This window comes from Brassica rapa, chromosome A09 (assembly GCF_000309985.2).
Source record: "Brassica rapa cultivar Chiifu-401-42 chromosome A09, CAAS_Brap_v3.01, whole genome shotgun sequence".
Lineage (NCBI taxonomy): Eukaryota > Viridiplantae > Streptophyta > Magnoliopsida > Brassicales > Brassicaceae > Brassica > Brassica rapa.
In genome coordinates, this window is record NC_024803.2 from 4711440 (window position 1) to 4739280 (window position 27841).

The 27841-nt window shown below is 34.5% G+C and overlaps 4 protein-coding genes and 1 non-coding gene across 15 annotated transcripts; 3 read left to right on the top strand and 2 right to left on the bottom strand.

Moving 5' to 3' along the window:
• Positions 1 to 408: 408 nt before the first annotated feature.
• Positions 409 to 482, top strand: TRNAV-AAC. The gene has a single exon. It is a non-coding gene; the product is annotated as a tRNA-Val (tRNA).
• LOC103837530 (DNA repair protein XRCC2 homolog) lies at positions 431 to 10442 on the top strand. Of its 9 annotated transcripts, none has more exons than XM_033278911.1 (14): positions 431 to 1001; positions 1149 to 1306; positions 1394 to 1461; positions 1678 to 1740; positions 2010 to 2147; positions 2221 to 2311; positions 2461 to 2497; positions 2571 to 2671; positions 2749 to 7212; positions 7558 to 7745; positions 7845 to 8037; positions 8107 to 8206; positions 8308 to 8953; positions 9046 to 10442. In XM_033278911.1, exons 1-9 carry the CDS (start codon positions 668 to 670, stop codon positions 2839 to 2841), a joined length of 1083 nt encoding a protein of 360 aa, XP_033134802.1. In that variant the 5' UTR covers positions 431 to 667; the 3' UTR covers positions 2842 to 7212; positions 7558 to 7745; positions 7845 to 8037; positions 8107 to 8206; positions 8308 to 8953; positions 9046 to 10442. The 9 variants fall into 9 exon arrangements, with proteins under 9 accessions (XP_033134802.1, XP_033134803.1, XP_033134800.1 ...); XM_033278912.1 differs by having other exon boundaries at positions 9065 to 10442; XM_033278909.1 differs by having other exon boundaries at positions 8308 to 8562; positions 8696 to 10442.
• A 3826-nt stretch (positions 10443 to 14268) lies between these two features.
• On the top strand, positions 14269 to 16299 carry LOC103837531 (NAC domain-containing protein 104). The gene is made up of 3 exons (XM_009113889.3): positions 14269 to 14735; positions 15365 to 15645; positions 15916 to 16299. Exons 1-3 carry the CDS (start codon positions 14588 to 14590, stop codon positions 16051 to 16053), a joined length of 567 nt encoding a protein of 188 aa, XP_009112137.1. The 5' UTR covers positions 14269 to 14587; the 3' UTR covers positions 16054 to 16299.
• A 1307-nt stretch (positions 16300 to 17606) lies between these two features.
• LOC103837532 lies at positions 17607 to 22382 on the bottom strand. Its single transcript, XM_033278907.1, has 3 exons — positions 20604 to 22382; positions 19615 to 19678; positions 17607 to 19479 (listed from the first exon to the last, which is right to left on the bottom strand). The coding sequence occupies exons 2-3, from the start codon at positions 19646 to 19648 to the stop codon at positions 17825 to 17827; spliced, it is 1689 nt and encodes a 562-aa protein (XP_033134798.1). The 5' UTR covers positions 19649 to 19678; positions 20604 to 22382; the 3' UTR covers positions 17607 to 17824.
• Positions 22383 to 22588: 206 nt separating this feature from the next.
• LOC103837534 (magnesium transporter MRS2-2) lies at positions 22589 to 27624 on the bottom strand. Of its 3 annotated transcripts, XM_009113892.3 has the most exons (9): positions 25369 to 27314; positions 25016 to 25293; positions 24869 to 24898; positions 23947 to 24100; positions 23727 to 23848; positions 23309 to 23647; positions 23147 to 23221; positions 22955 to 23074; positions 22589 to 22861 (listed from the first exon to the last, which is right to left on the bottom strand). In XM_009113892.3, exons 2-9 carry the CDS (start codon positions 25241 to 25243, stop codon positions 22775 to 22777), a joined length of 1155 nt encoding a protein of 384 aa, XP_009112140.1. In that variant the 5' UTR covers positions 25244 to 25293; positions 25369 to 27314; the 3' UTR covers positions 22589 to 22774. The 3 variants fall into 3 exon arrangements, 2 of the variants coding, with proteins under 2 accessions (XP_009112140.1, XP_033134799.1); XM_033278908.1 differs by having other exon boundaries at positions 25016 to 27313; XR_001955920.2 differs by lacking the exon at positions 22589 to 22861 and having other exon boundaries at positions 23308 to 23647; positions 25016 to 27624.
• Positions 27625 to 27841: the final 217 nt, after the last annotated feature.

Consider the following 27841-nt stretch of genomic DNA (forward strand, 5'->3'; position numbering starts at 1 on the left):
CCGGACAACCATCAACAATGACGACTCTAGCAGTTGAACACTTATATAGTTCACAATGTTTACCTCTTGTTCCACACCAATCCAAAACCGCCACACCTGCGTCCATCGCAGGTTGGAACCAAGAACGTTTGGAAACGTTCTGTGCCATAACCACACTATTACCGGTCCTATTGCACCACACCACCGAGGGAACTTCTTCACACCTGCTGTCATACTCTCTCTGCAACGATAAATGAAAGGAACTATTGTGTAACCAGCTTCAAGTGGAGCTTCAAATCTGTATAGTGTAGCTATCACAAGTTCTTTAAGAACAACGAGGGTCTGAACTGGATCAGAGCTGAGGTCGTTGTAGCATCAACCCGATCTAAGTATTATACTAAATGTTTTATTCTAGGCAACAGAAGCAACGGTTTCGTGGTGTAGTTGGTTATCACGTCAGTCTAACACACTGAAGGTCTCCGGTTCGAACCCGGGCGAAGCCATTTTGCTTCTTTTTTTTTTGACTAACGAGCTTCAACGACGTCGTTACGTAGATAGATAATGCCACAAATTATAAGGACTAAACTGCAACGAAATGACCCATCGCTCAAAGCCCATGGCAAGGCCCATAATTAATCTGCCATCACCACCGAGACCCTTCACGTTCGGCGGGAAGAGTTAGTTTGCGATGGGAGAACACGAAGCGCGCGGCTGGATCCGCAGCGACGAGACCGCGAAGCAGATGCTATCGAGAGTTCTCGGAGACCGCGCCTTCCTGCTTCTTCCGCCGCTTCACCGCGTGCCTCTACGCGCAGGGAACGTAGTCGAGATCACTGGCTCGTCCCCGACTGCGAAAACTCAGATCCTGATTCAAGCCGCCATCACTTGCATCCTCCCGAAGACGTGGAACGGCGTCCACTACGGAGGATTGGAGAAGCTGGTGTTGTTTCTCGATCTGGATTGCCGATTCGATGTGCTTCGTTTATCTGATATGCTCAAGCATCGCCTCCTCGAAGCTTACCGTATGCAAACTTCCTCTTCGCCTCTGCTTATGTGTTTAAGTAGAGTCTTATAAGTTTAGGATTCATTACGTTGTGAGCATTGGCCTTTGGGATTGATATTGAGTTCAAATTCATGAAACTGAGACAATCTCAGTCATATATAATCAGGGATAGGCAATGGAGCATGGTGGCAGCTTGAAGAGTCTAATGTTAAGACTCAAGACAAGTCTAAGATTGTTTATGATGAGGAGTTGTATGTTTCGTGCATGAAGAGGTTCTTGTATCTTCGTTGCTATGATAGTCTCGAGCTTTTGTCCACTCTCAAGGTATTGTTTGTGAATTGTGATGTATGATGGATTACATTGTGAAGTTTGTGTTGGATTCTTGGACATCATCATCTCATTGCGTTGTAGACATTGCATTATCGGATTAGACTGCAGGAAGCATGTGGAAGCCAAGTAGGAGTGCTTATGATTGACAGGTTTGTTTTGGAAATGCTCTTTTGTCTTCGAAGATTCTTTGAATGCTGAAACTAACTCATTATAGGTTAGGAATATGTAAAGTGGCGCTATAATTGATCTCATATTGGCTAAAGACAAGATAACATACTCCAATATATCTGTCGCAGATACTTTGTAGGGTTTTATGCTTGCTACTTGACGAATTTGAGTTAACTATTCTGCAATCTTTTCACCAGCATCGGCGCTTTCCACTGGACTGATCGTCTATCGTCATCACTGGCATTGGAGAAAAATAACAGGTAATATATATATATATCTACATAAACACTGTCTAAAGGAGTCTCTAGTTACAGTCTCATCTTTATAATTCTGCTTGGTATAAAGTCCTGCCTTCAATATGGTGTATCAGCATAAGGAGACAGCTTCTCTGTTTTCTTTACCAATTAAGCTGCTTTAGTTAGATCATGTGTCTTTTAGCTTTGCTTAATTCAACACGTTAAAGAGTTTGGGGGAACTTTGAGTCTTGATACTTTTTGGTTTGAGACTCTTATATCTTTCTGATATACAGGAAAAGTCTCTCCCTTACGAATGTGGTGGAGACGATAGTGCAAGAGATGAAGAAGCTAATGCAGGTGCATTCACTGGTAGTAATTGCCACTAAAGCTACAATCTACGAAGATAAGTATCCGACAAATGAGAATAATCGGTTAGTTGGTTAATCGCACGCTTTCTTGTATGTAGTCACAGTGGCTTCATCTTTAACTTCCCGTAAATTTCAGGAACATCTCCTCACACAGTGATCTGTTAGGGAATCCTTCAAGTAAAGCTCAGCAGCCTCCTTTCCGTGAATTCATGCCTTCTTCTTGGCAGGTCACTTTCTGATGTGAACCCCAAAAGCCTCTTCGTAGAGCGCTTTGTAGATGATTTTTTGATACACATAATAGTATAATACCATTTTCAAGACTACGATTTTCAAAGGATGATTCTTTCTCACTAACACACCTTTGTGGTCATTGCAGGCATTCGTGACACATAAGATATTCATACGAAAGTCAGGTTTGATATTCTTTTCTCGGTCTTTTCGTTGAGCTCTTTCGCTTTTGTTCAGTCACGTTTATGATCTCTGCAGACGATCATCATAAGTCTTTGGGACAACAAAATTTATCAGCATATTTACTTGAATGGTTACAACCACAACTTAGTAGCATTGACCGATTCATAGTAGACGATGTAAGTAAACTCAGCCATTTGCAAGTCTTACTCTAAGCACACTCAGATTTTGTTTCATGTTTCATCTTCTCATGCAGTCTGGCATTGTCATTGTCTCTATTCTAAGCACACTCAGATTTTGTTTCATGTTTCATCTTCTCATGCAGTCTGGTATTGTCATTGTCTCATGACTTAGAGATTCCGTTTCAGGTATTCTTTAATGCCTCTCTCTCTCTCTCTACTAGACACCACACATTTACTGACACTTACGCTTGTAATTCTGAACTCTGTAGAAATCATAACTATTGTAAGGTAGCTATTAGCTAAGCAGCGTGCAGCAAAGTCTCCAGATGTAAAGTTAATGCAGAGTTTATTTATTTACATCAGAAAGAGAGAGAGAGAAAAAAGAAGTAAAAGACAGAAAAGTTAACCTTTAAAAGTAACTTTGTTCCTTTTACTTGATAAGGTTATTCTTACAATATGTGGATAACCTTGTCTTAGATATAAAAAGAAAAATCACACTCGCACACATTTTGGATTTGAATTGGATTGTTATATCTTTCTAATATTATCAAATTCTATTATCAGGATTTGGCATCAAATACTTGAAATTGCAACTGCACGTGTTATCGTATAACCTTATTCTTAGAAGATCATACTTTTTTTTTTAACTTCCGAGAAACTTGAAAGTGATTCTCAATGGGACATCACTAGACAGGTCTCAGGACTTAGCACTAGGAGTCGTGTTACAATTTTTCGACGCCAAAATCATTTTGAAGCATTTTGCTTGTGGAACCTGTCTTATTATACAGTCATCAATGTTTGATTGAGTGGTTACTTTCCTTTTTCCACATAGTATATCTCGTTTTCACCACATCTATCTGATCTTGGGACTTAGCAGATAAGACAGTCTTGTCTCATGTAATATCTTCATCTTATGGAAGATTTGTATGATCAACTTGGATTTAGGAATGATTATTGCCTAATGTAATAATTAGGTCTTACCAGGAGTGGAAGTAGTCAAATCCTTTGGATACTTGATGAGATGTAACAATTTTTAACTAGTTATTTAACAAATATGACTTCCACTGAAAAAACTTTTATGTGTTGGATATGATGTGTGATGTGCAACTAACAATGATTCTACTACTTTAGATTGCATTGATTGCCCACAAATTCTTTCATTTTTACAGTCAATAGATGAGTTTTGTTGAAATAGTGAATTAAATATTATATGTTCATTTAGATGTAAAACAATATCCAACACAAATTCAAACAAAAAAACAAACGAAAAGTCAAGCTATATAAAAAAATAGCTAAAAGAATGGTTAAAAAGCCTTAAAAATATTAAAGATAAGAACTAAAGCATTTTGCAAAAAGAACAATTTAAAAGATCGAATATATGAGTATGAAGTGCCTTGACGAGTCTGAATTTGGTTTTTGCCTAACTTCCATTAGCCTGATGGTTACGTCTACTGCACACAACAATTAGCCGAAACTATATCCAATCCAATCCACTCTACTCTCATCCATTAATTAAAAGTTAATTAAATTAAGGCTTTCTTTATAGTAAATTAATATCGCAAAGTTTGATTTGCTCATTGCTTCTTCTTTTTTTGTTAGTAACAATATCACACTTCTCATTATTAACACCACGTACTCCATGTTAATCAAAGACATTAGTACACCATTTATTTAAAATCTTAGTCTGTTACTATTAGAATAAGACTACCTTTTCTAATATTTGGTGTCTTTTAAGCTATCCAATTGTAAATTTATTGTATTATTTTATATTTCATCTAAAATTAAAATATTTGGCTAGTTAAAACAGTAATTATGTAATCCATCTAATGAAACTAAATTCAATTCATTGTATGTTTGATGTACTTTTTGGATCACTTCATACTCATCTTAGCTTTCAAGTTTTCTATTATTTTATTGCATTAATATAAACGCAAACAATATAAGATAATTGACACTCTAATGAAATAATGAAAATGTATTTGAGTGATAGTTGAGGACAAACTAAAGAAGACAAAGATCTCTTGATCACGCGTGTGGCAGTGGGCATGTGCGTGCGTAAGCGTAAGCAATAGATCATCCAAAGCCCCAAACCCCTCAATACAATATTATGTATTTTGACGATTCTACCCTTTTATAAAGAATAATGCTATTTTCACATTTTTATCATATACCAAAAGTATTTTTTTGTAACCTTGGAGAAATCTGAAGCAAAGTTGAGGAGAGCACCAACACACTTCTAGTCATTGGGGCTTGTCTACTGCTATGCTCTCCTTTTTTAATTCATCTGATGGATTGCTTAGTAAGTTTTAGAAACATGGAAAATACTAATAATAATAATTACAATAACCAGACAATTGTTTGAAGCAACTAAATAACAGTAGTGTCAATTATTTTAAGAGAGAAGTAGTGGGTCCTAAGAAGAGAATTCAGTTGAACTCTCAATCTTTTGAGCAGTCTTTGAGTTTGTGTGGATCTCAATTTTATAACAAAAGCCACTGATTGCTACTTGAGGGGGACTGCATATGAGAAAGATTGATAAGTTTTAAAGTTTTCTTCATACATACTTAAACCGTTATTTATTAAAAACACATTTTTAGTTTTTTAGCGTATATATACATGTTTTTGTACAATATTGTTTCTTTGTCAAATTTAGGCCAAAATCTTTGTTAACAATTGACAGATGTATGATTCTATTTTGATTTGTGTGGTAATCTTGCGGCTATAGTAAAGCCAAAACACATTGATCTACAAATTTATGGTTGTATCATCCAAAACATGCGTCAAAATTTCATTGGCTAATTTATATTTCTTTCAGTTTTAGCTGCTTGGTCGACATTATTATATTTGTATCCTACTTTAATACTTGTGTCAACTATATAAAATCATACAAAATATCTAAAGAAATCATCTATCTCTTCATCCAAAATTTAAGCGTAATATTTTCAATCTTAGTTATCAGAATTTCACATATCAAAATTCAGTACCTGTGCAAATATTTATAAGAGATATATAAAATATGGAAAATATCTTAAAGTTCAGATAAAAATAGGATAGAGTGTAATAATGAGAGAGTATTGGGTACATACAAAGGTACAAAATCTCAAAATGAAGGCAAAGGTAGAGAGAAAAGTGGAGCCTACAATCCTATGGTTGACGGCCAAACCCATTTACATGTGCGCCACGTGGGCTATTGCGGGTGCATGATCTCAGCATGAAGTGTCATCATCACTCCTCGACCTCGAAATACTCCTGCCAAATATAAATTTCTAGTATTATTAAAAACATTATGTAATAATATAGCATTATTTATTTTGGTTTGTAGCTAATTTTGTCTTTGGCGTAAAATGTGGACTACATTAATACAATAGAAAACTGACCGTTAAAACGTGGCTAAAATGTCCTAAACGGTAAACAGTGAACACTATGATTGAGTTTTTCTAGTTGGTGTTTACAAGTTGAAAGGTTAAATGCATTGCTTCTTATTCCGTTAAAGAACTTAGCATATTGTAAATGAACGTGACATCAATGTTTTTAGCTCAATTCCGAGTACGTATTCTATGACGTCTTACTTTTTTTTGTTAGTCTTATATTTATATTTACCTGGGGAAGTTGTAAAGTATTCAAATTGTGTTATATTAATGTTTCAAAACTTGTAAAACGAGCACTATAATATTTTCTCTGTTTCATCAAGATAAGATAAGTGTTTTAAAAATAAAATAGAATATTTTACAAATGTACATGTTTGATTATTTTATGCTATATTTATCAATTAATAATGGTAACTTAAAAATATAATTGTTTTTGAAATATTATTAGTTTAAATGATGGGAAATAGAGAATCAAAAAATAATATATTTATAATCAAAATTAAAAGTTTTTTAAAAAATATGTGAAACACAAAAAAAAATCAATACAATACTAAAAGCAGAATAAGGGCTCCTCTCATGCTGTCCACGTCATCAATTATAATCAGCCAATAGGAAATCACCGTTGAGCCACGTCAGACGCAGCAGCATTGCATTTGGGCTTCGCATCATATAGGCCCGATAATGATCACCAGGCATATTCTAATTCTTCTACTCACCTCTTTCTGAGAAACTGAATCGTAAAGCGTTTTCTGAAACACTCGATCTCCTTCCCTCATAAAGCCAAATCCAATCACATATCTAACCTATACTAAAAGGGTTATATGAGGAGTAGAGAGTGTGTCCACGTCAGATTAAAAAATCAGCCAATAAAAATAAACTATAGTGCCACATCATCGTGTTATTCTCTGTCTCGCGAATATAATCTACGGTTTCCTCTTCCTTTTTCCCACTTGAATTAGACAATAAAGATGGTGTTCCTGTTCATCTTCCTTTCTCTCAGCGTACAAATTTTTTTATGCCTTCTTGATATTATATCGATGCCTCTTCATCTTCTCATTATCTTCCTATCCTCATTATATAAACGATGGCATCAATTGTTCACACATTGCCAAGACACCAATTCTCGCCATCGCCTCCTATCTAGGTTACGGCGTCGCTCTTCCATCGCATGTAAGTTACTAATCGCTTTCCTGACTCAGTAGTTTTAAAATTAAATCTATCCACTATATGAGCTTCTGTTTATATCTGAAATTGTAAGAACTGTTAATGATTCATCTTTGTTTCTTGCCAAGGTTTTCATTTGTGTCACCATCTTTAACTTCCCTCTCTATTTTCATCTCGATTCGTGTTTGTGATTTTATATTTGTCGATTAGAGTTTTATTCTCGATCTTGCTTTCAGTAGATCTTATGAAAAAATTTCTGGGAGATGATGAGTACGCTCTATATATGTATGCTTATGGTTTTGAACTGATCTGATTATTGATTGACTTTGTGGTTTCTTCGATTTTTCATAGGTGTAGAATGCACTGCTCGAGTCTACGAGAGTGGTGAAGGCCAAATAACAAGTTGTAGGCTAGAAAAAAAGAAGTTTTATGAACCAACAGTGTGTGTGAAGCCATGGATGAACTGGCAGTTACATGAGTTTATACATGCCAGTAATGACGTGCCTACCATACTTCCTCAGATCTTGGTTGCCAAAAAGGTAAGAATATGAATAAGGAAATAAAAATTTCAGGGGAATACCTTTTTCATGTAATACATAGATGTCAATATCAACTCTGCTGTTTTCCGCCGCTACAAGGAGGTCATGTACTCATGTCAACATCCAAATCGCAGCTCTTGCCATTACCTTGAAACAAGTAGCCATTCCAGAGAACAAAGCTTCATACAGCTGATGAAGAAAACGCTCAAGTTTTAGCATTGGCTCTGCTTAGAAGAAAATGCAGACTGGTTATAGGTGTTGTTGTGGGATCTCACTCCTTTGGGCTTAACTGGTACGAGAATTCACTCAACATTACCTACCAGATGTTAGAGTGTGTCTGATTTTTTTATGTGGTTTTCAGGGAAAGTCTACGAGATGGTGTGTGAGATGTGTCATATAACCTTAAACAAGACTGCTATATTTGGTGACAATGGTACTATATCTCCTGGAGGTGTAACTGTGTAAGGATACATAAAGCTCACAGATTTGTTATTGCATTTCACATTCATATTTTGCATATGGTTTCTTTGCCTAAACTTGGTTTTTATTTATTTATCGACAGGGACACTGGCGGCGACAACCCGAGGCCGTATAGCGTCTGATTTCAAGACAATAGCGGACTTTCTGATGAAGGCAGATCATAAAACAAGTGTGCTGTAGAGAAAACATGGCCAGACGCACAAGGAGTTTGTGAAGAGTCTATGTGAGATTAGGAACCGAGTCTAAGCATTTGCTTTGCAGTATGAGATGCATGCTTCTAGCTATCAGAGAGATATAGCAACTGCAGCAAGTAGCCAAAACAAGAGGCGCTCCCGCGGTAAGTATTTCTCCACCATTATCTTAAGATTTCTCCTGTTAAAGTTATGACTCCCATCAGCAAGTTTTGCTGTTTGACATATCTGAACCAAACAACATCGGATTCTTCCATTATCTTATTACACAGTTTGCAGAAGACTTCTGATTTTGAAGCCAATAACTCTTTAGAGTATCAATACCAGTGTGCCAAACGGCTGCCTCTTCTGAGTCACTCTCAGGTTCTTTCACCTTTTTGATTCACAATTTTCTTAACCTTTTCATTCATAGTTATAGATAATTTGACGTAGTGTTGATACTGTTGTGATATATTGGATGCTTGATAGTGCTTCCAGCTGCTATTACAACCAGACCAATGGCGTGGCACTATGACTCAGATTCTGGATTCAGTTACAGTTACGTAACAATTATAGTTTTTTCATTTTCTTTTGGATAGAATTGTATACAATTTCTTTCTTCACATGGGATTACACTGATAAAGAACAAGGACGTTAGATGAACACAAGATGAAGCATACACTGCGGTTAAAGAAAACGTGGCAAGAGGCAACTAAGTCAAGCGTGCCTAGGAGGGTTGCTAATCTGGTTTATGGAGTAAGTCCAGTGTCAGCAGCACTCTCTGTTGGGAGACTAGAGTTCTATGCTCTGTTTATTGAAGAAGGTTTGGATTTGAGCAGTAACCCTTGGAAAAAGGAAGACATGAAAAGTTTCGATAAAGTCCTCAAACTCTCTGGAAAAGCATGATCTTAACATGGTTGCTGATAAGACATACTTTCTCTGAGTTTGATCCTGATTTAAGTCTCATGGAATATGAACAAGAAGGTTATGGATTGACTAGGAGTTCTTCAAAGAGGGATATATTTTTAGTGGCACAAGACCAATAAATCTTCTAGCGGATTTTACCCATTAACTTTTAATGCAATGCATGCGTAGGAGTGAGAGAGGGAGAGTAGTACGTATTTTAAATTCTCACTACTCCACTCCATACTTTTTCGGATTCTATGCAATGCATGTGTATGAATGAGACTAGCTTTGTATGTATTTTAAATTCCTACTATTCTATTTCATACTTTCTTGGAATCTATAGTGAGAGTCATCTATATGACCGATAAATCTTGAATCTCATAAAGGGTAAATAAATTAATCCCACTTATTCGTCCATCCGCACATCATACAATTAAGATAAAGTGTCTGGATTCATTTGAAGAATCTCCTGTCATTTGGTTTGAATTTTCCTAATTAACTATCCCTCAAGAATTCTTAACATACTACCTAGACGACAAATTTGATTTTCAAGTAACAAAAATTCATAGTTTTGATTTTCTTTTAGTTTGGATAGAATTTTGTATAACTTCTCAGATTTAAAAATGTATATTTATTTAGTTTTCAAAAAGTATCGTTACATTCAACCACATTTAAATTTGCTCTACTTTATAATCTTTGTTTGGTTTGGTCTTAAACATGACTAATTAATTTGGACTTATCGCTTGAAGGGTTTAGGAAAGCAGTTCCATTTTCTTATCTTACATAAATTGAAAATATGAATTCAATATCACAACAAAATCAAGCTGTAATCAGACACACAACATAATACATCTGTGTATTTTAGTCCATCTCACAGTCTTATACTAAATAGTCATGGTCGCCTCAATCATAATATCATTTCCGGCAAAGATTATGAAGACAATCAGCTTGAATTTAACGCCATGGTATTGGAATCAACAGATAATCTTTAAAACTCAGCAACAAATACCAAAAACTAAAAGTACTGGTAGAGCTAGACCTGGGCACGGTCTGAACATCATAGACGAGGCTGAAATGAAAAAGATAACAAATAAGTAAAAAATGAAAAAGTGGAACAATACATTCAAAACAAAGATTATGGCCAAAATACGAAAAGAATAAATAAGATGAACCAAAAGCTAGATAACAAAACATTTTAAATTGGTTCAAATAAAAGTTTAGACGACATTTTACGATAACAACAAAATAATAAAACCAGTATCTATATACTCCCCAAAGTTAACCCAAATCATTAATTTCACTAAAATCAGTAAAAGATAAGCACTTAAGTATTAATCATTGTGTATCGATCATTCCCACAAAACAATTACATATAATAACAACAAATAAACATTAATATACAAGTCAAACATAAAATAACGACATTTATCTACAAAAAGCTGAACCATAAACACATAAAGCAAGCAGTCGAAAGGGCGAGATTGACAAATATTCTTATGTGATACATGAGAAATAAATATACCAAGAAACAATTAACTGACCGGTTAGAAGTGTTAATCCAAAAATATATAAATGTACTTTCACAATAAATGAAATCCTACTATCAATTATAATATTAATCACATTTAGAGCCTGACTGGTTCAAACGCAGCGGTTGCGGTTGCGGTTGCGGGAGTTTATAGATGCGGGCGGCTGCGGTTTCTAACGGTTTTAAGAGATTTGTACGACTGGTACTGCGGTTAAAAATTGGTGCGTTTGCGGGTGACTTATGACTGGTTAACTACCAAATGCGGTAACAGTCAAATAATAAATTAACAATATTTACATTTAATATAATTATAAAAATATCAAAAATCATAAAATTATAATAAATATAAAATTTATATTTAGAAAGTTATAATTTTAATTTTTGAAAATTTATTGAAATTGTTTTTATTATAAAATTTTACAATATTAATTAAAATATAATAGATATAGTTTAATATTTTCATAATTTCAATTTTAATTTTTTTATTAAATATTTATACTTTTGTATATATATTGTTTAAAAAAAAGAAAAAAATTTACCCTCCCGCAACCGCCCGCAACTGCAAACGCTAGCTGGAGATAGCTTTTGAATTTATGAGTTTCGGAGCGGTTTGAAACGGTTTAGAGCGATTTGAGTGATTATTGCAAACCGCCGACAACCGCTACCAACCGCAAAAGCTGCGTTTGCGGGTGGTAGCGGAAAAACCAGTCGCCCCCTTAAAAGCAAGAAAAAAAATAATATTCACTTTTATACCAGGAGCAAAATTCTAATCTGATAAAGCAAAAGTTGTATCCAGTGGTTTGGGAGAATTTGAACTTCACAAGTCTAACTATTACTCCCTCCATTTCATAGTAGATGAAGTTTTAGTCATTTGCACATATAGTAAGAAATTATTTTTTCTAAACAAGAAATCATTAAAATATAATTGAAAATTAATTTATTAATTATAAACAAAAATAATAAAAATATAATGGCCTACACATTTTTTGATAAAGTTAAAAGTTACATAGATATGTTAAACTATCATCTATTGTGAAACAAAAGCAATCATCTAAAACATTATCTATATTGAAATGGAGGGATTATATTTAAACATGATACGTAATTGTAAATGGGCATCAACTTCAGAAGAAAATAAAATGTGACTTTTATTGAATTCAAAAATGCATTTTCTCATATAAATACATATGTTATAGTATCCCTGCAACCAGAAATCTAATATTATTAAAATAAAAAATAACATTCGTTGTTAAAATATCTCCTCTTAAATAAATAAGTATATGTTCTTTATTCACTGAAACATAAACATTTAAAATGAAAAAGATAAATGAATATATGACACATGAGAGTAAAAAAGATTACAAGACATAATACATTACAAACCAATATTACAACAAAGACAAACACAAAAAACCCAATTTACTTTACTACATATTTTAAAACTAATCGAGAACAGTGAATAAAAGTTAATATTCACCCCCAAGAGGGAGTGTGGCATGTACCCCCACTCTAATTTGCTTTTTTCCATTATAGTTAGCGCTAAATTTAAATAAATATACTTAAACCTAACATAAAATAAAATATTAAATACATATATCAACATGATCATATTTTCATAACATACATTTTTCCTTGAGGCTAATGATAGTGTATAAAGCTTCATTTCAATGGCATGAACTCAACTCGCAGATTCTCCACTTTCTCCACACTCACTTTGTGAATGATTCCTTCAATCTTACCTTCTCTATTCCTACAACAAATTCAAATGGTGTTAAGTTTTTTTTGGTAACTCATGGCTGAGTTTATAGCATACAATGATAGATTACTACGGATTAAATGGATAGAGAACTCATGTATCAATAATACACAAATCTTGAAATAATCCATGCATAGTCTCTTTAGTGTTGTTTATTGTCATACTTGTGCCATCAAGCATCAGCCATTGGCTTCTCTAATGCTTTGGTATGAGTGAATGCAATATATCTTAATTAACTTTATGCATTTGCATTTTCATTCACCATCCTATATCCCACATGTAGTTTTAGATATTACAAATATAAAAATTAAGTTTTAATCCTATCAAATCAATTTATAGTTTTCTAAATTGACCACAACATATATATATGCATTACTATGTTAAATACAAATATATTTGTCCAAACCCGGGCGTAGCCCGGGAAAATCCCTAGTACATTTAAAAGAAACCAGAGAGAGTATTTGAAAGGGACCCTATTTGAAAAGAATAGGATCTTGCATTTACAATTTCTAACGAGTATTTATAAAACAAACATGAAAGTATTGAGTTTATGTTTACTACAGTTTAATATGTAGATGTTAACGAAATGGTAACATAATAAGAAGAAATGGATAAGAATCTTCTTCTTAGTGGCTAGGAGGAAGAAGAAAGAAGATACCCTTTTGCGTGGAAGTATCCAATCCTGCCCACCTCTCGTTTCCGCCTGCCTCTTTCTCTCGACTTTTAGTTCTTAAATATTAATTAATTACCGAATTTCACATGTGTAATATTTGGTTCAATATGACTAAATATTAGAATTTTTTTTTTGAAAATTAAATATTAGAAATTCAGATATCTATTCCGTTTCAAAGCTCTGCTACGTTGTGGAATTGTATATTTTTGTTTGTAGTTTTGTGTATCTATGTTTAATTACTAGCAAACATATAAATAATCAAATCAAAGCAAAAAGAAAAAGAATAACAGCAGCCAAAATTGTAAGATCCACTTAAGCCGTAAAATAAGCTTTCAAATACCTCTTTGACATGGATTACTTCCACTATTGCATTTAGACATCTCCAATGAAATTCTATTTTTTTCTATAATTTACATTAAAGTAGAGTAATTATATTATTATAACTTTTGTTCTAATAATATTACTTTATTATAGAGTAACACTATTGAGCAAAAATTACACAATAATAGAAATATTCTATTTTAGTATAAATTATAGAAGAAAAAATAGAGTCTTAGGACATACTGAACCCAAACCTATTTTTTTCTCTATGATTCTCATAAAAATAAAATAGCTCTATTATAAAGTAAGTTTTGCTCCAATAGTAACTCTATAATATAGTTACTCTGTTATAAAAGAAAAAATAGAGGGATTTCACTTTTTCACTCCAAATATAATAGAGTGAAAAAATGAAATCCATATATTTTATCCTCTATAATAGAGTAACTATTGAAACAAAATTTACCTTATAATAGAGTTACTCTATTTTTGTGAGAATTATAGAAGAAAAAATAGGTTCGGGTTAGAGATAGTTTTAGACCATGATTAACTCAAGTCTCTTAACTGGAGTTCTTAACTTCGGTTAAGAGATATAAGAGTCATTTCTTATTTGAAAAATGTAAAAAAATGTCAAATCATAAGTTAAAAACTCTGGTTAAGAAACTGAAGTTAATCATGTTCTTATCGGAGATGCTCTTATTAGTTACTTCCATGTTACCATTATTCTCCTATGTATTTCTTTATTATTTAAATATTTTTTTTAAAAAAATGTGTTAATTTAATGTATGTTGTGTGCGCAAGTGAATTAAAGAAGCCAACTTCCTTGTTCCACTTTCTCCTTAATCTTCTTTTCATATCTCCTATATATACCTCAGTTTCCTACACACTTTCTCCGGTTCCACATCATCTTCTTTGTATATCTACTCTCCTTATTTAATCTTCTTCTACACACACACGCAACCACATGTGTATGTACATGTAAAGCAGATACTGAGATCAATATCGTTATCAATGAATTTACCACCGGGATTCAGATTCTTTCCCACGGACGAAGAGCTCGTCGTCCACTTCCTCCACCGTAGAGCTTCACTCTTGCCTTGTCATCCTGACGTCATCCCTGACCTCGATCTTTACCCTTACGATCCTTGGGACCTTCCCGGTATGTACACTCACATGCATATCTGATATCCCTCTCCATATACGCAGGCCTGCATATACGTATCATGCAACATATTTATAATTGCAAGCCTTTTTTACGAATTGTTTTTTTTTTTTAATAATTGACTATCTATGTATGCATGCATGTGAGTGTGTATCATGTATGTTATATGTTTAGTTGACAATATGTTGATGGTTGTCACCAACTCACCAAGTCACCAACTTAAGTAACTAATCTGTCTTTTCTTTAGCAGTACACTTTTGTTGGGTTGCTCTTTTTAAGGATTGTTTTTGTTTCCAAAATCTTACCATACACACAAATACTAATAGTGCCAATCTCTACCTAATAAGTTTCCTTTTAATTCTTTTGGAAGGAATCTATTAATTGGTGAACTGTAATTATTAATATTGCTTTCTTCATATTCATACATATGCACCGATTTAATCATTCAATCTCATGATACACAAACACAATCAATCATATACACACCAAAACATGTACGTGGACATATATAACAACAAATACACATGTAATTAATATACTACTGACAATTTATCTTCTTTTTTTTTTGGCTAAACTTAGGTACTGACAATTTTTCTTACACTAACTTTGTTTACGTATGATTATAGGGAAAGCTTTGGGGGAAGGGAGGCAATGGTACTTCTACAGTAGAAAGACGCAAGAAAGAGTGACAAGCAATGGGTATTGGGAATCAATGGGAATAGACGAGCCAGTTTTCACAAGCTCCACACACAAGAGAGTGGGTATAAAAAAGTATCTGACTTTCTATCTCGGGGATTCTCAGACTAACTGGGTCATGCAAGAATATTCTCTCCCAGATTCCTCTTCTTCATCTGGTCGATCTTCTAAGAGATCAAGCCGTGGTTCTACTAGTTCTAGTCATAAACCAGTAAGCTCCCTATATTGTTCATAAGCTAACATAAACTTAGGACCGGTCATAAACTTACGCAAGTGAAACATTGACTTATTGTGCCAAAATTTAAAATAATTTAAATAAACATAAACCTTAGAATTTGTAAAAAAAAAAAAAATATCTAGATATATAAAAATTCTTAATAAACTGGTTAAAGCTCCCAAAATTTCAGGGTCATCTTGCTTTAATTTTAAGTTTTCTAGTTAACAAAATTGATCTCCACGTGGCATGGATATTTGTTAACAGGATTATAGCAAGTGGGTAATATGCAGAGTGTATGAACAAAATTCCAGTGAAGAAGAGGATGATGATGGGGCAGAACTCTCATGTCTGGATGAAGTGTTTTTGTCTTTAGATGATCTTGACGAAGTAAGCTTACCGTAATGAGGACAGAAGCACCCAAAAAAGAAAAGGTTTAGTGGGCAATTATTTCTAAAATCTTTGTATCAAAAAGAAAAAATGGAAAAGGAGAATGAGAATGACATCATTCTTACAAGTTATGTGTTGTAAGATTAGTAATCCCAATTTGCAAGCAAGAAGCAGAACAAAAGGGAAGAATCTCTAGTCTTGTTGTATTTTTTTTTATAATTCAAATATATGTACACTTTAATACTGAATTAGTTCCCCGAATTCCCTAGTATTCCAAAAAGAAAAATACTGAATTAGTTATCTTTGATTTGAATTAATAATTCTCCTTACGATAACCACAACAATAATTCACGAAAATATGTTATATGAACCAATGAAACAATATGGTGAAAATAAATAATAGATTTATGGTCAGTTCAATCACAACCCTTAAGTTATTGGTTACTGATTACCAATACAATTTAAATTTATATATATATATATCGTCTTTTTGCCTAATATACCGAAGGTTAGGAGGAAAGCCTCATCTACTAGTTTGGGATGAATTTGCAGCATACTTTGCATCATTTGAACAATATTATAACTTTTTTTTATCAAAAGACAATATTATAACCTAAATATACTTTACTGGTAGAAACGATTAGAGTTTTGACTAACAAAATCCAAAGCATTAGAACGTTTTTGTATTAAGAAGTGGGAAATAGTAATGATTATGTTACCACTGGATGCATGCAAATGAGACTTAAAAAAATAAGCCCCCATGTTGGCAAATAATCATGGGGAAAGGCTTATAGTGTGTTTAAAAAGTTAGAGAGACCAAACTAACTTTTTTCGTTTGTTCTTTCTTTCTTGAAAGTTTATCTGATTTATAATTTATAACTCAACAAATATATAAGAATAAATTTCTCCTTTTACAGATGGAAGAGACCGGCAGCTTGGAAAACAATGTTTCTAGTAATAATATATGGTGATAACAGTCCTAAGTTCTTAAAGGCAACAAAAAGGTTTTAAGATAACAAAATTCAATATTACAAGCAAATTATGTTGAAGTACATAGTGTGACATCTACATTTTTATATGTACGTGTGGCCTAAACCTAGTAGGATTGGTGTTGTGTTAATTATTTATGAGTTTAGCAATCGAGAGCCTTTTTCTCCAAGTTATAGCCTCTCTCTTTCTCTATAGATCTTTGATTAGGTTTAGTAGTTGTCTTGTGTTGCCGAGCCAAGCAACATTGTCTTTCGTCATCTATTTTATATTTTATATTTTCATTTTTTCTATTTTATTTTAATGGGTGCTTGCTTAACAAGCACTGACTCATGTATGATGCAAGCACCTTGCACATATAAGTAATTAATAATAAAAAACAATAAAACAGAAAATATTTTTAAGTTGGGAAAGAGTGCGATGCGATTCAAATCATTTTATAGTTTGGTTGTGCGTTTCATGGTTTTGTTGTTTTTGGAATAACGAGAACACTCTAGTATTCATTAGTTCATGGTGGTGGGAACTAATTCGGGGAACTAATTCATGGTTTTGTGCGTTTAATAACGAGCTTCTTACACAAGTAACAAAACAACGAGAACACTTCTACTACATTGCAACATTCCAAATCAATAATAAAAAAAACAAAGACTTGGGTTCGAGCCATCGACTAGATGGTCAAGACTCAAGATAAAACAATACAAAACAGAGAGACCCATGAATATACAAAGGACCAAAGAGAAAAAGGAAACAAAAAAAAAACCCACAACACTATACATATTACATAAGCTTTACATAGATTCTACCTTTTTAGTGTCTGCTTCAGGCTGCCATTAAGCAGAGACATAAGCCCACCACCATGAACTCTCTCCTCATGAATCATTAAGTCCAACATGTTCCTCCCATTGCTGTTGCTACTCTTATTGTCTGTTTCAGGTCTCTCAGTGTTTGAAAACCTTAAAGATTTCATAGATGGAGGCACAAGAACCTGCATTGGTATCATCACCTTCTGTCTTTTCTCAAGATGCTGCTGCGGATAGCGGTCAATGGAGTCAGTGCAATCAGAGACCGCACTGACTCCAGACAGAGAATAATCAGTGGTGGTAGAGACAAGACCACTAAAAAGTCCCGGTCCAATCAAACCAATCTTGCTTCCAGCTTTGTCCTGAGCCATACTATTATGCGCAGCGCATAAACCACTCTTCCCTCTAGCAAACTTCTCACATACCAAACCTCCTCCCCACGAGCAGCGTTTACCTCCACCATGAGCCTTGCACAACTCAGTTCTACCTTGTGCACTCTTCTCACACCCTAAACACTTACACCGTTTCCCACCACCATGCTTCACACAACAATCAGTCCTCCCACGAGCGCTCTTAGTACACCCCACCACCACACATCTCTTCCCCCCACCATGAGCTACACAGAAACTCGTCCCACCATGCACACTTTTAGAACATATCCCACCTCCATCAAACATACAACGTTTCCCTCCACCGTGTGCTTTACACAGAGGAGTACTACCTTCAGCTCCTTTAGCACATCCACCAAATATACAACGTTTCCCACCACCATGACCTTTGCAGTAGTTAGTACTCCCTTGAGCTCCTTTTGTACAGTCTAAAGACTGACAACGCCTCCCACCACCATGTGATATACAAAGACCAGCTTGTCCCTCAGCACTTCGCTTACATCCTTCAACCCTACACCTTTTGCCACCACCGTGCTTGATGCAGAGTCCTGATTTGCCACGTGCAGCTTTACCACATCCTTCAGGGAACCCACACCTTCTTCCACCTCCATGAGATATGCAAAAATCTGTTTTCCCTTCAGCGCTTTTTGTGCATCCCAAGTGTTGGCATCTCTTTCCTCCACCATGTGCTTTGCAGAAAGTGGTTTTGCTCTCAGCACCTTTGTTGCAGCCTGGTTTTTGACATCTCTGCCCACCTCCATGGCCAATGCAGAGTCCAGATGCTCCTCTAGCTCCTTTGGCACATCCCATGAATCTGCACTTCTTTGGATTGGTTGTTCTGTGCTGAGAAGATGTGGTAGATGCTGTCTTGTAAGAGAAAGAAGTACCTACAGAGAACTCTGACTCATGATGGCTCAGCTGTGAATTATAAGCATTAGTGTATGTATATGTCAGTGAGGAACAATCAAGCCCGCTGAAACTGTCCATGGTCACAGAAGGAGGACCGAGTTGCAAGATTGAGTTACCCCCTGATGAGAGCTCCTGAACCGTTCCACAGGAAGCTGAGACTTTGTTGTTGTTATTAACACTGACATTGTAATAGTACGAGGGAGGTGTTGGACCTAAACCTAGAACCAACCGGCAACCACCATCAGGACAAGTAGTTACATCTGAACAAAGGTTATGGTGGTGGTGAGAGCTCCCCATTAATCTCCCTGAGCTGCTTCCAAGGCATTTCAAGGTGAGAGCAGTATCTTTGAGATTGTCTAGGTTTGCAATACAGTTCAAATCCATATGAAGAAAGACAGAAGAGGAAATAAAATGGCCAAAAAATAGAAATACTTAGAACAATTTGTAAAATTATAAACATAAAAGCAACTTGAGATATAAACATCTCCCACCACTGATAAATCCACTTGTGTCTGCCCTGTCCATCTTCAAGAATGAGCAAGAGCAAGAACCTTTCTGCAGCAGTTACAAAATCTATGTCAGTAGACAGTAGTAGAAAAGCAATGACATAAGACTAAAAATAATAAAAACTGCATTGGAGGTAATAGTGAAATACAGATTGCAGTTCATGGAGTTAAGAGATTCAAAGTACAGACCATTAATTGGGTACTAAAAACTGTGCTTGAAAGGACAAAGTACCAACTAAAATGACTTATGGTTAGTTTGTAACAACATTTTTTGTGGCCTCTAAAAAGCTAAATTCTGATTGTACTTTTTTCTTACTCAAGCAACTAAAAAGCAAATTCTGAATTGTTTGAGAGATCATTTATACTTATAACACTTGTATCATCTTTTTTGTTCAACACACTTGTATCATCATAACCTGGAAATTCAGCTTGTTTGATAAGTGATTACAACAATGTGGATTTCCCAAACAAGATCTAATTAAGGGAATCATTGTTTTCTCACAAATAAAAACAAAATCTATAAGAAAACACCATGGAAGATTCTTATGTTTTAACTAGTTTATAATTTTCCATGTAAACCACTGTCCAAGAATGTTTTTCGGAATAACCTCTCTCCCGACCAAAACTTGGTTTAAAGTTTAAACATATGGACACTTAACAAAAAAAACTAGTTTAAATTTTGAGGGAAGAAAAAAATAATTAAACCCACATCAAAGTAAAAGAAAAGGAAAGAGATAAATAATTCATATCATACTCTTAAAAAACTTAACAGCTTGTGAAGGTGAAACATCAAAAAATTAAAACCCTAATTTCAAAACAAACCCTAAAAAGGAGCAAGAGACAATAACATAAACTAGCTGAAAATAAACCTGCAAGTAAGTCTTTATTAGCCATTCATTCTGATGCATCATTTATAACTCGATTGATCAGTAAGAAAAAAGAAACAAAAAATTACTAAAAGGAGAAATAAAAACCTGATGGATCTATAGACAGGGAGATAGATTCCTTGAGCAGAAAAAAAACCTTGGAAACTAAAAAGAATCTCCTCGTCTCAATAATATTTAGGGAAGAAGAAAAAAGAAAAAGACAAAGACTGAACACATGTGTTGTAATATTATCGAGGCTACAAGAGAAAGAGAGGAGATATTATTATGAGCGGTTCATGTCCTTCTCGTTTATAAACCGAGAGATCGAGACGAAATCCCGACGAATTGCCCAAAATACCCTCTATCTGTGTCCGTGGTTACGGTTCTGATTGGATGAGATACTGCCCTATTTTGGGAAATTACTAAAACGCTTTTTCTATGAGAACGACGCCGTTTTGAGGGACAAAGCACTTCTGAATTTCTGTTGATTCGAGTGGTAGTGATGCTGCGACAAGTCACTTCTGAATTTCTTATATAAAATAAAACTGATTCCACTCCATAATTTATGACGAGATCATAAAATTTACAAAAACTCAAGTTTCGTTTTTTTGTCTAATACTATATAATTAATCCAAGTTTTGGTTGATGTTTCAACTTTATTTGTCATTTCATGTGCTCGATTATGTTTTAATGAGACAGAAAAAACAATATTTTATCATGCCAAAAATATGGAGTACAATATAAGATTTAGTTGGCATCATGAAACCTACCATTATTAAAATTTTGAATAAGATTCCACTATCCAAATGCGAAGCACTTGAGGCATAAAGCTTCTAAATTTTTTAAGGATCTACATGTTATCAAGAAACAAGATCATGTGATAAAAGGATTAGGAGATAAGAACATACTCCTTTATCACAATATAAATATATGATCTTATCTCTTAATACATGTCTAGATCTATATGTTAAATTGGCATGTTTCTATCCATACAATACACACAAAATAAAATATAAATAGTTTTCATGCGCGTCTTCGTTCATACAATCTCTAATGATGTTTGTTTGAACATTACAATAACTTAAATCAAAAATATTAAAATATGAAAATAACTGAACATAATTCTAATGATCTCGTTTTCACAATTTATAAACTTCAACTTACATTTTCTTGAAATGATATTTACATTTTAGCAAAAAAAAGATGAAAATAAATGTAATTTTTCGTTTGAAATAAGCGAACATGTAATTGATTAGTGGGAGGAAAATGTTAGATGTGCTATTGACAATTTTTTAATTTATATCAATTGATTTATATTGTAGTACGGACCCTTGCGTTATATCAATTCTTGTTGTGACGCGACGGACCACACTATATAAAAGATTATTTATTAAAATATTTATAATAAATGAAATTTGATTTTTGTGTTGTTCCAAGAGGCAATTCCTACTACGTCAGCCAATAGTTAATATATTTGTCAACCGTCAGCCAATTAGGTTCCTTGCAGAGTGGAAGAATCTATCATATTATTTTAATTATACCAATTTTATATTAGGAAAAGGTACAAAAATAAATAAAATAAATGGAATCTTACTATTTTATTGTTGAGTCGACGACGATTCCAGCTTCGGGCTCAAATCTCCACGCGAATTGATGACGTCAACAATACTTTATACTTTTCTTACTTTTATATGGTTTAAAATTATAAAATCTGGTCAAATGTGTGTGGAAACACGAAAGCATTGTTGCATTATCTTTAGACAACGTTTAGGTCATTAGCATTCATACATTTTTATTTCAGAGCTCTTAATTACCGGCTGAGATACTAGTTGGATTTTACAAATATTTATTTTGGAAATAAATAACAACAGCCCCAGGTCCAGTATAAGCCCAAGCCCACTTGCCTTCTTTTATGCCTAGTGGAAGCTCAAAAACTCAAGAGAAGAAGATTTAAACAAAAAAAAAAAAAAAAAAAAAAACTCAAGAGAAGAAGCAAAGAGAGGAGAACCCAAAAGTCAACTCAAACACAATTTGTGGAAGCTTGAACTTGAAGTATTCTACTTCTGTGGAACACATAAAGTAACACAAAGAAGAGACTAAAATACAAACTAAATAACATAAACTATGATTCTTGAATGCTAATATGGGCCAAAAGCTTGTTGGCTTATAAAAAAAACTTTGGTTTATATTGATATAATTGTAAGAAAATGATGTATATATAGAGAAGAGTCACGCTCATCTTTACAATTACAAGTCTCAATGCTTTCTGCAGTATCTCTTTAACTTCCCACAAGCCCTTTGTACCGAGCATGCGACATAATGAACACGAACAAGATTACACAACACATCCCTGTCCCGATCACAACCTGCAACAACAAAATCACATTTACATTAGTCCTGAGATTTATTAATTAGTATATTTCTTTATCAAGCAAAATATCAAGAACTTGGTTACATACATATTTGAACATGTATCCATGGTCATTGTTCCATGTGTATGGAATGTTCATCCCGAATATTCCAGCGACCAGAGAGTAAAACGATGAGCAAACGGTTCCAGAACTCAACACAAGCTCCAGCTGCAAGGTTTTAAAAGATGATCAAGAAAAGAAACTCATGAAGATGATAGAAAAATTTCAACATTCACTTACCTGAATCAGCTGATTACGATGATTGTCTAGCTGGATGTTGATGTAATCCTCTGTGTCATCGATATACTCACGTAGCTGCATCAAAAATAAAATAAAAATTGAGAGCTGGAAGAAAGAACAGTTTTTAAAGAATAAAAAAAGACACAGGAGCAAGGAGATAACTGTTGTTAATCTGTTCAAAGTGCTGTCGATTTGCATGAAGTATGCCTCGAGCAACATCTCAAGCTCTTCAACATCGTTTTCATCCCCACGAACTGTGGCTAGACTCGCTCTGCTCGCTCTCGAGATCTTGGAGCCTATTGTTGGGGAAGTGAGATAGTAATTTGGACTAGTGGACGCTGAGGAAGCGCTGAAGAGTTTCCTCGAAAGGTAAAGATCCGCCATGTCATCATCATCATCCAGCAACTGTTCCAGCTCATCTCTTACCTTTTGAACTCGAGCCGTTAACCGAGTCATTGCACTCTTCAGCTTCCGAACTCTATCCAAGTTACGGCTACTAATCTACAAAGATTAATGTAAAAAAAAAAACACTGTTAAGAACTGGAACAGTGTTGATACTTAAACGTTGAGTGTAACTTACCTTTGATGTAAGCTCATCCAAAGCAGGATAAGCAGCTGTTTCTAACTCTGTTGTTCTTGCAGCTAAGAAGCTGCAGATTGCTTCCAAGAAAACTTCAAGCGCCCGAAACTCAAATGGGGATTCTATAACGCAACAAGCAAGCAAAGATTTTAATAAATTAAAAATAGGATTACAAGTGTTTTGAAAAGGTTAGAGCCTGTGGGGGGGATAGTATAGGTACCATCTTCTTCGCCAGCATCAGCGTCATTATGTGCATTTGAGTTCTCTTTCCCATCTCCTTGACCATGGTGTTCTTCGTTACCAACAGGTAAGCGTCTTTCAAGCTCCTTCACAACGGGAATAACATGTTCATCTGATGGATCCCGTAGCAAAACCTGTAAGTATATGAAATCAAGTTACTAATGCAAAGATGAGATAAGGTTTTTCATCTAACTCAATGTTCTAAAAATCGGTCTAGGCAGCAAACCGGTCATAAGCTGCGCATAAATGCACGCCTTGAAGTTAACCCTCTATAAAGAGTCTAATTACCGTCTAGCAATTTCTTTAACATTGATAAAAATCAGTCAGACCATAGATGCCCATCTTAAAGCTATAAAGAGCCTATTTACCGGCGGTAATTAGGCTCTTTATAGCTTAAAACTACCGGGGGATAGCTTCGAGACTGGCATTTATGCGCAGTTTATGATCGATTTTATCAATGTTGACTAAATTGTTAGGTGGTAATTAGGCTTTTTATAGAGGATTAGTTTTAAGTCGGGAACTTATGGTCAGCCTATGACAGATTTTATCAGTGTTGACAAAATCGCTAGGCGGTAAATTACCGTCGGTAATTAGACTCTTTAAGCTATAAAGAGTATAATTACCGCCTAGCAATTTCTTGAACACTGATACAATCGATCATAAGTTGCGCATAAATGCCTCACTTGAAGCTAGTCCTCTATAAAGAGCCTAATTACTGCCTAACAATTTCTAGAATATTGATAAAAATAGGTCATAAGCTACCGAGCCTAATTACTGCCTAGCAATTTTTTGAACATTGATACAATCAGTTATAGTCTAATGGCCGTCTTAAAGCAAAATCCTAATAAGAGTCTAGCAATTTCTTGAACAATTGATACAAAGGAATCAAGAAGAAAACCAACCTCTTCGGAAGTGATAATCGCCTTGATATGCTGCATCACACCACACACACACACACACAAAACAATCACACTGTGAAACCAAACAAAGAAACAAAGAAAACTAATGTCTGAAGAACAAATTAGAATGAAGTACCGAACAATCCTCACCTCCAAATTGAGCACAATGGCTCTCTCACGGCCAAGAATAGTAGACGGGTAAGATAAATTCGGGTCAAGAATCCGAAGATCACGAGCGTGGATCTGGACACGGTGCATGATAGCATACTTATCAACATCTAGCGCCTCACTCTCTCCCGTCGCCACTATACTAACCCAACTCCGCGACGATTGAGGCTTCGTCTTGGTCGCTACCACGTTAACGCTATTATGCGCCATCTCTGAACACGCACACACACTTCCTCACCGTCCCACTTCCTCCACGCCGTCTGAGTAAATATTCAACCACCGTAAACCTCACGCGAATTTGAGAAAGAAAAAGAGAGAGAGAGAATCAGACATACGAATTCGACGGAGGAGGAGACAAAACCCTAAAGCGAATCTTCGTCTTGTCTGCTCCTCCTTTTTCATTTAAAAAGATTTTCCTTTTCGACCTTTTTCTGGTAGGTTTGGTTTTTGTGTTTTGCCCGGAAGGAGAGTTTTAACAGTTTCAGATTAAATCGAAAACGTGATTACTTTAATTCTGTCTTTTTTTATTCCCAAATCAAACCGGAGCTAACCGAAATAAACCGTTAATATCCCACTATATAAAAGAAGCTAAATTCTAGCTTCCTAAGACTATCCACATGGGCAAAATAATCAGGACCAACCAATATGCCAGGTCATAACGAAGTGGGCTTGAAATTACAAAAAAAAAACAAAATCATCACGGCCCAGTCCATAGCCTCATCCCCCTGCCTCTCTTCATATGTATTTTGTGTCACAGCTCATTAAGCCCAACTCCCAGACAAATCCAGAGACCGCTCTTACGGTTCGGGTTATATCGCCCCTTCGTCTGAAATCATCATCCCTATTCCTAAGCGGCGTCTCGCTCTGTTTCGCAATTCTCTTCCTCTTCCCCAACTCATCCTCCATAACGCCTCTGATGAGAGTGATGGTACTTCAATGTGCTCTCATAAATCCTCCATTCATGATCCCCACAGACCTTCCACATACCCTCTCCGTCTCAATGATATCTAGATCCCTATTTATACCTTTACCTCAGATCGTAAAATCCATACCCGTACCTCAGATCTTAAAATCCAAACCCTCAGATGTTAATTGAATGTTTAAACTTACTTAATATTTTAAAACAAAAAAAAAACTGATATTAAATCATTTGACATCTTATTATGGAAATTCACATATATTAAAACAAGGAAAGTCATAGTCTCGAATTATTTGACATCTTATTAAATTTTATTTGTTATAATCATAACTTAATTTATTAGTAATATTTTTCTTACCAATATCAAAGTCATCAAGTTCGAACACAACGAAACGTAAACGCGGACGTCCACTAGGAGTACGGAATAAAGTGAAAGGTATACACAAAATTAAATCACTTAATCCAGCAATGTTCTATATTTTTCAATTATTAAAAGCCCAAATATAATAGAGACATGTCTCGACTACTTGCTCCAGCAAAATAATTTCATTTACTTATTCTACTTATTCCCGAACAGCTCCATCTGCGGCAATTTCCAATCAGGCTATGTTACGCAATGACAATTAACAAAAGTCAGGGTCAGAGTTTGAAAGGTGTCGTACTGTATTTGCCACAGCCCGTTTTCACCCATGAACAGCTCTATGTTGGTCTTTCCCGAGTTACTACCAAGTCAGGCCTCAAAATTATATAAGGAAAAGATCAAAAGATAGGAAGGGTTAAAAACATTGTCCACAAAGAAATATACAACGGTCTATCGCACCTACCAGGTAATCTAATATTATTTGCAACCCAATATACAACTTTATACAAAAATACTAAATTCCTTTCTCTCTCCTCCAGAATCACGATCCGATGATCACCCAGAGCAGACTTCCCGAAATCTTAAACAACTTTCTATACCATAAGATGCAAACTACCAGTAAGTCTGCCCACCCGAAACTCTTCAAACTCAATAATTAAGATGTACTAACAAAATTGTTTTTATCTATAGGTCCGCCCGCAATAGAAAGTGGCCGCTCTACAAAATCATTCATAATATACTTCACAGATATTGTCTACATCTTATCTTATTTTAATTCTTTTTTGTTATCTACCGAATTCTATTCCATTTGGACAATTACTTATTTCTACTATCAAACTATTTTGTTTCTACGTCTTCACATCCAAAAAAAAAAAATTTAACTCACATTTTCAAAAACTAAAACTCCAAATTTTAATAAAATATTATTTTAATTACATATGTAATCCGCGCGAAGCGCGGACATCGGCTCTAGTAACTATAAGGAGTAAAGAGTTTATCTAAATAATTCAAAAGATACTAATTTCTTTAAACTGTACATGTACAGTATATCGAATGTCAAAGTTGTTTTTAATTAATAGAATATCCAAACCTTTTTTTTTTTGTAACTGGAGAATATCCAAACTTGCTTTATCCAAATCTGTTATTACATACCTGAATTACCATACTATATTCGTTTTAGATAAGAAAATATCTCAAACGTAATAATAAATACTAGGACTATCTCAAATGTAATAATATATACTATAAATATATTTGGATACCATTTAAAAAAAAAAGTTCTTAAACTACACAAATAAATTCAGAGTCAGAATTTAATGCAAGTGAAAGAAAATCCAAACTAGCTAAAACCCAAATCTGATAGAATGCAAGTAAAGTCTAAATTTACATACCTGAATTACCATATACTATACTCAGCATTAAGAAGAAGAAGAAAAAATGATGTCAAAAAAAAAAAAATTATCATACCTATTTATATACTTGAACTATCCTATATAAAAAATGGTATTAATAGTTTAATACCCATGAA